General features: G+C 37.0%; 1 protein-coding gene across 1 annotated transcript; it reads left to right on the top strand.

The window, feature by feature from the left end:
- The first annotated feature begins 5,559 nt into the window (after positions 1–5,559).
- LOC138709410 (cuticle protein 8-like) lies at positions 5,560–9,502 on the top strand. The gene is made up of 2 exons (XM_069840149.1): positions 5,560–5,699; positions 8,547–9,502. Exons 1-2 carry the CDS (start codon positions 5,571–5,573, stop codon positions 9,399–9,401), a joined length of 984 nt encoding a protein of 327 aa, XP_069696250.1. The 5' UTR covers positions 5,560–5,570; the 3' UTR covers positions 9,402–9,502.
- Positions 9,503–11,532: the final 2,030 nt, after the last annotated feature.

Genomic DNA, 11,532 nt, shown 5'->3' on the forward strand with positions numbered 1-11,532 from the left:
TAAATGCCTCTTTATTTCTTTAACATGTTCTTGGCTAGAAACTGCTTAAGGGGAGGCAGAGGTGAAATTTTTGAACAAAACTGAAGAAAAAATGAAAATTTGTTTTTTTCCATTTTTATTATCTTTATTTTTATATTCCGATGTTAGTTTTTGATTTTGTGCCCTTAAACGTATGAAATTAAAACCAAGATAACTCTATTACTATATTATCCCCATAATAAACTAATACTTATCATTATTTATATACCTTCTCTGAACATATAAATAAAAAGAAATATTGAAAATTTCTTACAATATGGTGCATGGAGCATTTTATATCAAACGATATAATGTGTTATAAAATTATTAATATTTACAGAACTATTGTACTTAGGAAGTTGAAACTTGGTATGTCCATTACTAATAACATACTTAGTATCCATGATCAATTTCAAACAAATCGGATAAATTTTGTGGATTTTGAAATATTCACCTCTGCCTCCCCTTAAAATTATTCATTCTTCTGTATTGGTTTGTGATTGAATGCATTTTAAGAGCGTGCGTGCATACATCGTAATAAATCACATACTAGAAGGATCTTGTTCATTCGTTATATCCCTCCGATAGCCTTTTCACGCAAAAGAATTTTTGTGCTTTGCTATTGGATGGAATTGTATATAATTTTAATCTGGATTTAGATAAATCCCAACCATATTTTTTAAATTACTTTAGCTACGTATTTCGCGTTAATCGGATGATGTGAATATATGTTAGGAGAAAATCCACAAAGTATTAAAGATAACACGGGAATTTTACTTGAAGCAAGTAAACAGATAGGTTTGGAAGTAAATACCGAAAAGACAAAGTATATGATCATGTCTCACGACCAGAACATAGTACGAAATGAAAATATAAAAATCGGAAATTTATCCTTTGAAGAGCTGGAAAAATTCAAATAGCTTGGAGCAACAGTAACAAATATAAAGGACACCGGGGAGGAAATTAAACGCAAAATAAATATGGGAAACGCCTGTTATTATTCGGTTGAGAAGCTTTTGCCATTCAGCCTGCTCTCAAAAAACTTTAAAGTTAAAATTTATAAAACAGTTATATTACCGGTTGTTCTGTAGACGGCCGTGAAATCGTGATCTTATAACCCTTCCAAATTGAAATATTTATTTAATGTAAGTCTGTGCTATTGTATTGTATGACACTCATTCGTAAAGGTATCTTCTGGTCTTCGCCTGTTTGTGAAACTTGGCTTCACCTCGTTTCGCAATCTTTACATTCGTGCCAAAAAGAGAACCTTTACGAATTTGTATCATAAATAACTATTACATTTGCAGCGTTCTTCTTCTTTTATTATTATTATTTTTAAAGATATAAATACTGTATTGTATTGTAGAAATAGTGAAACACGAATTCAGATTCTGTAATGTACAGTAATTAAAATACATACGGGTCTCACAATTAATAACGTAGGTTGAAAAAATCTGTCTCTAGGACGTAAAATTATTTTGTCACAGTAACTGAACATGGTATTGGTCACTAATGAACGACATTGAATTCCTCTCACACTGTTTAGTGTAGGACAACCCTCTTTCCTTGAAATTCCACTTTTGGCCCGTAAAATGAAGGGTTCAGAGCCATAGTGGGCCAAGCGCCATTTATTAAAAACGGAGAAAGCAAGGGTTAAAGTTTAGTGAATACCATTGTTTAATGAAGATTGACATATCATTTAGTTTTATTGTGTATACTTTATATTACTTGCTATATGTTTCCATTGAATTATGGTGATAACTTCATTTTAACCCTTGTTTTCTACGGCTTTAGTAAATGGCACTTGGCCCACTATGGTTCTAAACCCTTCAAATGCTTTTGTTCACAGTGACTGCAAACGGTAATTGTCATTAATGACTGACATTACCGGACACCTGCAAATCCCTCTCAACGACGGCCTGTGATTAATGTATGTAGAACATGAATTTTTAGAGAATAATTTACATTCTTCCTAAAATGTTGCTATAAACGATTTGCTTATTAAAAACGTGTCTTTATAAAAATAATAAATCACATCAATTAAAGTGTTAACTTCCCACATCTGAGATTGTCAAAAGTTGTTCACATTTTGTATTGCCATGATATTTTCTTCGACACAGCTTATGCTAGAATCGATCGTAGCTGTATTAATTAAACATTATTAGGCATAAGTTTGTTCTTAATTTGTGTGTTTATTACTCTTTTAAAATATATATATGTAGGGCAGACTAGGCTAATTTCGTGATACTAAGTTTTTAGTGCAAAGATAAGGTTCATATTTTAAAAAAATGTGTGTTTTTAATGTACGTACATTATTCAGTTTCAGGAAGTTAGATGTCAGCATTTTTACGTCAAACAAACTTATACGATAATTGCAAACAAGCAAAGGTTTAATGGGCTGTATTACATATATCGTATCCATGGAGAAATTGAATAATAAATTACGAACTGGTGCTCCGCCTGAAAAAAAAATTATATGCACTAGGGCCAAAAAAAATGTCGTTGGTTTACTTATAATCTTATACTTATAGTTATTTAATTGACAACAACTTATCTTCAGCTTGTTTAGCTTTAATATGAACTCCGGAAGGAATTTCGGTTTCAACAGATCCCGACATCATTTCTAACATAACAGAACATTGTTTATTAAATTCAGAGACTGGTAACTTAACAACAAAGTAATAGTATCATGCATGGCCTCCCTCAACGAATAATTTTTATTCTACGTATTCTTTTTTTTTCTGTTATACACAGTCCCTAGATACCAAAACAAAACACTCTAAATAAGACACACAAACACAAAGCGAATTTCTAACTTAAAACTTCTATCAAAAAGTTTTAATTAATTCAATTACGGACTAGTGTGCCACAAAATAATGTATGGACCTTTGGCGAAATTTCATGTTTAAACCTCGGGCCACTTGCACCCTGAGGTCAAAGGCCCTCAGCAAAAACCCCGTAGCCCTCGCTATAAACAAATTCTTTCCGCCCTTGATACATAAATTACTATTCTTTCTAAAAATGTTTTGAACATCGTTGCCAAGGCAGTACGTAGGTTATTTTGTTTCTTGTAATTTTATTAGTATTTTGAATTCATTTGATTAATGAGTTTAATTAGGAGTTTTGTAGTAGTAGTAGTAGTAGTAGTAGTAGTAGTAGTAGTAGTAGCAGCAGCAGCAGCAGCAGCAGCAGTACCCATTATGCAGTTCATTAGCAAGTATCAACTTCAGTGGAAGGGTCATCTCGAACGAATGGATCGATGCAGAATTCCAAAAGCACTGTTTCATTACCATCCGCATGGCAAAAGATCTCTAGGTCGTCCGAAGAAGATATGGACTGAAAATTCTAGTTTGAGACCGTAACAGGCCACTCGGCCTAATACTTGTTAGGAAGACGACGACGACAATTAGAATTAGGTGAGGATTTACTGGCAGAGGGACATGTGGAGAATTCTTTACAAACTAAAATGAATTTCATCGGCAGAATTTTGCACAACAGAAACGATGTTTCTTAAACTTCGGAAAATGTAGCAGTACCATCAACGTCTCGAGAAATAAATAAAACCCTCATTTTAAAGTCTATAGATCGTACTTCTCCGGTAATATTTAATAAGTGTACGAATTGTACTATCACATTTAATTTTTCTAAATAGGCTTAAGGGCTCCATTTATTTCTACATAACTCACTAATGCACAGCGATTTATTTTGTTTGTATAGCAATCACAGAACTTGCAGTATTGTCAACTTACGAAGCAGGTAATAGTATGATACTTCACAGGGTTGGGAAGTGCTTTTTATAAAATCGAGATTTTGTAATGCACTTCACAAATGTGTATTGTACAATTTTTTTTTTTTTCAGTTTTTAAAATTGCAAATAGAATATATTTTGCTTTGAAAATTTAGAGCAATATTATTCCAAAGCCTTCGCAAAACTGCACTGTAATGGTAACTAAGTAACAATAATTGCAGGGTAATGGGTCTATTTCAGCATAGTTTCATGTTATGAAAAATGGTTTCCCTAGCAACAAGTTTCTGTGCGGAAATTCTAATTTCCAAGGCCTAACAACAATAGCTGTAAATACAACAAAAACACGATAGTGCAGTCGACCTGGTTGGCGAGTTGGTATAGCGCTGGCCTTCTATGCCCAAGGTTGCGGGTTCGATCCCGGGCCAGGTCGATGGCATTTGATTGTGCTTAAATGCGACAGGCTCATGTCAGTAGATTTACTGCTTAAATACGACAGGCTCATGTCAGTAGATTTACTGGCATGTAAAAGAACTCCTGCGGGACAAAATTCCGGCACATCCGGCGACGCTGATATAACCTCTGCAGTTGCGAGCGTCGTTAAATAAAACATAACTTAAAACTTAAACGATAGTGCAAAATAGTATAGGCTATTACAGTACAAGGTTGGCAAGTGTTTTTTTTATAAAATCGAGGAAAAGTGTGAAACACGAGCAGAGCGAGTTTTTCAGTTTCCGAGATTTTGTAATGCACTTCACAAAGTATAATGTACCACAGTTTTTGCACGATCATAGTTTTAAAATTACAAATACAATATATTTTGCATTGAAAATTTAGAGCAATATTATTCCAAAGCCTTCACAAAACTGCACTGTAATGGTAACTAAGTTACAATAAGTGCACTGTAATGGTCTATTTCAGTATAGTTTCATTTTATGAAGAATAGTTACTCTAGCAACAAGTTTCTGTGTGGAAATTCTAGCTTCCAAGGCCTAACAACAGTAGCTGTAAATACAACAAAAAAAAACACGATCGTGCAAAAGAAACAATGGCGAATAGGGAAAAAAATACATGGTCGTCCAAAAAAAAACATGAACATGACAGTTCATTTGTATTTAATGTAATTAAACGTTTATTAGGGTTTATTAAATAGGTATAAGATCCCATGAGCGTTATATTTGATCTTATTTTGAAACAGATATTCTATATATGTATATATTTTTTCGTCACTTCACTAAAGCATTTGAGAAAAGTAATAAATATACTTAAATTTTGATCGGTATAGAAAAACGGTAAATTCGATGACTGTCGATCACTAATTTTAAACAACAGAAGCCATTCAACACAATCATCATAATGATAATGAAGCGTAAGTGTAATAAAAATTACGCTGAAGACTGCAGCATTGACGCTTCGGTCACAGATTTCACAAAAAGTGGCAATGATCGAACCCACGTATGTGGCGGCGTTGCCTGGCAGATCATTAATGAAGCGCGTGCCGCCATTTGCATGAGACCGTGTCCGGGTCGTCTTGATTCTAAAATTTCAATCAGACCAACCATAACCCGGAGCCGTCGCTAGTCCTTGTCGCTCCTCTAAGGTCGCGATCGCGACAGGCTGTAAATCGCCCGTATTATCATCCTCTTCCCCGCTGCGGTGCTGTAAATCGCGTCTCGTTCGTTCGCAGGTGCCGTAAATCGTCGTCCCTTCCTCTTCGTTGGCTAGCGACCCAGTTGCATCTTGCGACATGACTCCGCCTACTTCGGGCACATCCTTTAATTTGAGAACGTTTTAGCCATTCTTTGGGATGAGTTATTTTAATAACTGCTGCAAAGGGCATCCCGAGTTTTGTGTATATAAAGATAACAGAATCATCCAGATTCGTCAGTGCGGACTACAGCTTCCTCTGAGAACAGACCCAGCCATGACTTCCAAGGTAAGTCAAAGATTTAATGTTACCCATCGTAGTTGAGTTCTTGTTCATAGGAAAGTCCAGAAAAACAGAGAAAGTTTGGAATAGAATGGGTTACATCAGCTGCTTCTTTATGCGGATGACGTGAATATGTTAGGAGAAAATCCACAAACTATTAGGGAAAACATGGGAATTTTACTTGAAGCAAGTAAGAAGATAGGTTTGGAAGTAAACCCCGAAAAAAAGAGCATAGTAAAACTTGGAAATTTTTTTCTTTGAAAAGGTGGAAAAATTCAAGTACCTTGGAGCAACAGTAACAAATCAAATGACACTCGAGAGGAAATTAAACGCAGAATAAAGTGGAAAATGGCTGCTATTATTCGGTTGAGAAGCTTTTGTCATGCAGTCTGCTCTAAAAAAACTGGAAGTTAGAATTTATAAAACAGTTATATTACAGGTTGTTCTGTATGGTTGTGAAACTTAGACTTTCACTTTGAGAGAGAAACAGATTGAGGATGTTCGAGAATAAGGTGCTTAGGAAAATATTTGTGGCTGAGAGGGATGAAGTTACAGGCGAATGGTGAAAGTTACACAACGCAAAACTGCACGCATTGTATTCTTCACATAATATAATTAGGAACATTAAATCCAGATATTTGAGACGGGCACTTATGGGTGAATCCAGAAATACCTATAGAGTGTTAGTTGGAAGAGTGAGGGAAAGAAACCATTGAGGAGGCTGAGACATAAATGGTAAGATAATATTAAAATAGATTTGAGGGAGGTGGGATATGATGGTAGAGACGAGATTAATCTTGCTTAGGATAGGGACCGATGGCGGACTTGTATTAGGGCGGCAATGAACCCCCGGGTTCCTTGAATTCCATTTGTAAGTAAGTAAGTAAGTAAGTAATCATCTCAAATGTCTGGATTTTTCTCTACAAGGGGCAGAACAAAAACTATTTTGTAACTAATTATTTTCACATAGAGGCTAACCAATATGCGATTTCATCTTTCTTTTGAATTTTTATTTGTCCTGATATCGTTAATGGTAATGCGAAGTAATAATTCTAGAGCGAAAGTGCGTTACAGGCCTACATTATTTTTAAAGAAACAAGCAGAAACCATTGTTTACGTTCACAGTTAAGCTTTCTTTTTCTTTCAGAACAGTTAGTTCCTGGCGAATTGCAAGGAAGTTTATTTACATACTGTATATGCGTTAAAGTCTAGTTTGCTCATGGAAATATTGAGTTGATTCTTTCTGTATTCTATTCATGAAACCTATACAACCTTCTTAATTATAGTGTGTTTAACATTGATATTGGACACCGGCGTAGTTCAGGCAGTAGCGCGTTTGCCTGCTGATCCGGGGTTGCGCTTGGGCGTGGGTTCAATTCCCGCTTGGGCTGATTACTTTGGTGGGTTTTTTCCGGGGTTTTCCTCAACCTCAGGGCGAATGTCAGATAATTTATGGCAAATCCTCGGCGTCATCTCGTTATCACCATTCCCATCAACACTAAATAACCCAGTAGTTGATACAGCGTCGTTAAATAACCAAGTAAAATAAAACGTTGATATAGAGTCACCGGCGTAGCTCAGGCAGTATCGATTTGTAATCGTGATCCGAGATTGCACTCGGTAGATTAATTGTTGGGGTTTTCCAAGGTTTTTCCACCACTTCTATCGACAATACATAAAGTAATTATGCATTTCATACACCTTCCGTAAATAACGGACTAAAACATTGACATTGCGTTGTAATCGCATTAGTTGTGAATTTATAGTGCTGGTGTACAATCATCACGTTTCAGGAGCTGCAAATTCTCAGTGCATGGCATAGGTCAGTGGTTCCCAAAGTGGAGGTCGTGTAAAGAGTTGAGGGGGACCGCGAAATGATTTGCAAAATGACACAGAAACGCCTTACGAGCATACATTTATTTTGCATTTAGGAACGTAAACAATGTTGAACATATAAATCAACAAATCTTTTAGGAGTTAGAAAGTAAAAAGTAAGTAATCTGTTCTTTTTTTTCGGAACAATTTATATTAGCTCATGTTGTCATTATTTTTTAATAAAAGTTTTCAGGAATACTTCATATATGGAGCTTAAATCCATAGCACTTATCTGCCATATTAGAATAGTAATTTATTAACTAGTAATTGTAGGTAATTCTGAATAGCTATGCTCTGCTGGGGGTAGATTTTCTAATCATTCAATTGAATTTCTCGTTTGTGTTGGAAACAAATTTTGTAGACTCTCAAATTTGGACTAAATATTCGATACACACAGTGATATAGTTTTCAAATTAGAAATTTCGCGTTCTTGTTTAGATGAAAATCATGGAAGAGAAAATGTGCATAAATACGAGATTGCAAATGTTATCAAAACTTTAAGAGCTTCTTCAGCAAACTCGAGATATTCTTTTGATGTAAAACTGGCCAAAGCTCAGCGAAAAAAGGTCTAGGTCTAGGTGTTTTTTCAACATTTCATCAATAGGTACATATTTGAATGGGATTTTCCTTCATATCGGTATTTTTTTTTTTTTTTTAATTTCAGTCAGTTGATCACAACTGATTAAGTTTCCATCTGTGACTGACATAATAGTTTTGAGTTTTCCTTTTCGGAAAATTCTCCAGAAGCTGTTATTTATAGTCGTACTTCGGGTGGTATCCACTGGTTTTGAGTAAAGTTATAGTTGTTCACGATTTTACAGGGATGTCTATTTCTGGAATTGAGTCAAGAATCAGTTCGCAAGTGGAGGTGGGTTGCAAATTGAAGTCTCACACAAAAGTGGGTCGCGCCTTTCAAAAAGTCTGGGAACCACTGACATAGACTAACACTGGATTAAATATCTCACATTCCTGTTGCAGCTTCTCCTCGTCGTTCTGTTCAGCGTCGCGGTGAGCGCCGCGCCGCCAGTTTCCTTCAATACGATTCCCGTGAGGCAAGGCATCTATTCACCTGCCGTGACCTACACCTCGAGCCCCGCTGTTACTTACGCCTCATCATCCCCAGCCCGCTACGCCTATGCGTCACCTGTCGTAGAAGCCTACCATCCCGTCGCCACTCCTGCAGTGTATGCCGCCAAACCCCAAGCCTATGCGTCACCTGTCGTAGAAGCCTACCGCCCCGTCGCCAGTCCTGCAGTGTTTGCCGCTAAATCCCAAGGCGCCGTCGACCCTAACTACGACCCCAACCCCGCTTACAGCTACGCTTACAGCGTCAACGACCCCGAGACAGGCGACGCCAAGAGCCACGAGGAGACGCGCAACGGCGACAGCGTGCAGGGCAGCTACAGCGTCGTGGAATCCGACGGCACCCGCCGCACCGTCGAGTACTCGGCCGACGCAGTGAGCGGATTCAACGCCGTCGTGCACCGCGAGGTCGGCGCCGCCCCGCCTCCGCCTGTGGCCGTCAAATCCTACTCGCCCGCACCCGTTGTTGCTGCCAGGGTAGCTGCCCCCGCTGTGGCGTACCAGTCCTCGCCAGCCGTCGCCTTCCAGTCTGCTCCAGCCGTGGCACGCGTGGGGTATAAACCCGCACCTGCCGTGGCGTACAACTCCATACCCGCCGTAGCGTACCATTCCGTTCCTGAGGTGGCGTTCCAGTCCGCACCGGCCGTCCGGTACGCCGTACCAGCAGCTCAGCCTGTGGCGTACTCATCCGTCCAGCCCGGAAACGTCCACACGTCGTTTTCGGCACCGTTCGCCAACTACGCTTACTGATGGAAAAACGATCCTTGTACTTATTTGTCGATTTGTTCATTCCAGGTGTTGTATTTCTAATTAACATTTTTTGTGAATATTAAAGCAATGATTAACTGAAACTTTGTCCTTTTCTTGCCATATGCAATTTAACCTCAACTTTCCAATCCTTTTTTCCAGGGTGTTTTGTCTATATTCCCACCTTAATCACTATTATTAAATTTCTATCTAAAGGCTGGTTCACAATAAATCGGGAACGGAAACGACAACGAGAACGGAAATATTGTTAAAATAAATGTATTCAAATATGAGCATTCACTATTAACTATTGTGAATGCTCACATTTAAATACATTTATTTTAACAATATTTCCGTTCTCGTTGTCGTTTCCGTTCCCGGTTTATTGTGAATCAGCCTTAACATGTAATAATGTTTGAACTTCGCAAGTCTTCACAAAATAATTGTAAATAGAGAAACATATTTGCTGTTTCGTCAACTGTCCGAAGACAGGTCTGAACCTCGCAAGCGATACCAACAAGACACCACTTATGAGGTAACTATGCCAGGAGATAATGGAATAGGGTGGGCTGTTCTCCTTACATTGCATACATCGATGACTAGTAACATATTACGCTAATCAGACTTCAGATGCATATAAGCAACTTTTCTTCCTCTGACACATACCGTCAAGTGAGATTGTGAGATGTACTGCTTGATAATAGATGTACATCAGCCAGAACCTTAATCAGAGATTAGAAACATATTGTAGGCCTATATTTTTCAAAGAGAGTAGCCATAAGTAATTGAGAAATATTGAAATAAAATCTTCACATTTGGCAGTAGACCTAATAGTAAAACGCTCTTTGTCAGCAACAATTATGAGATAACCTGCTACGCACCTAATACCAATTAAGAATATTTTATTGCCATAATTTTCCTATTTAAGTTCTTTACTCCTTAAATGTAGACCTGAAAGTAACCATGAAGTTCTCCGTAGGTGAAATTTTCAAATTTAAGTTTTTTAATTACCAACATTCATAAAATTATTTATTGGCATTTGACTTTACAAAACACTAACACTCGCTCAGTTTAGTTAATTGTAAGAAGCTGTATGATATTGTGTTGGCATCATCAGCTATCATATTGGAACTTATGTTTCAAATGGCTCTTCATAATGAATTTACATGAGATGAACTAGTTTTTCCAAACTTATTTTAAGATTAGTTAATCCTATTTACGATTACTTAATTTATACCTGGTTTTATTATATTGTCTTGCACCGTGACTTCAGTGGTAGTATTGCTAGCTACAAATAAGCGTTTTGAGATTCGATTCTCCATAAGGAAGTGGAGAAGCTGGTTGTACTAGTATGTTCCTTGTCTTGTGTTTGTCCTGTGTTGTCGTAAGCTACATTACCAAAGAGTCATCCTACTTATGGATACCTCATGTTGGTTCACAATCCTCAATGAGGACAAAACGAGCCTTATTGTCCTGACTTTCAAAGAAGATTATTAAACTATATGCTGTTATATGAAGTATGTGCAGAGAACAAATAAAGTTAATTTTGTTCCATGTATTTCTTTTTCTCTTGCGTACGGTAGTCTTTTCTTATGTAGTCCTAGTAGACCTGGATTTATTCCATTCACTTCCGTCTCCCAGAAAACTCGTTTTTCGGAATAAATATCGCCCAAACGGCAATAGTCACATTTTTAGGAAAAAATATGAAGAAAACATTAATCGGTGTCATTGTTGTTTTTTCGTACTAGTAAAGAATATGTATTTCTATAAATAAATATTGCTATTACATTACACTTTACATAATACTAGTGGCTTGTGCAGCAAATGCTGCTGCAAACTAAGTTCGTTAGACGTTCAAATAAAAATTTTTCAGATTTATTTTCAATGAAGAATACTTGTCTTTTTAATAGTTATTTGCTTCCATAATAATGAAACATACTCCCTTTGAATAGATTTTTTTAGGCCAAATACTTTTTCTTGAACCTATCCAACTTCAGTTTTTGAGTTTCAACGGCGAAAACGCAAGTATCAATGTCAGGACGATAGCAGTAGCTATTTCAGGTCATTGTGGACTGTAGGCAAAAGTTAAAAAAATGACAGGTTTGCTAAGCTTTCGAACAACAGCATTTTCGTA

Source organism: Periplaneta americana, chromosome 11 (genome assembly GCF_040183065.1).
Source record: "Periplaneta americana isolate PAMFEO1 chromosome 11, P.americana_PAMFEO1_priV1, whole genome shotgun sequence".
NCBI classification, from domain to species: domain Eukaryota; kingdom Metazoa; phylum Arthropoda; class Insecta; order Blattodea; family Blattidae; genus Periplaneta; species Periplaneta americana.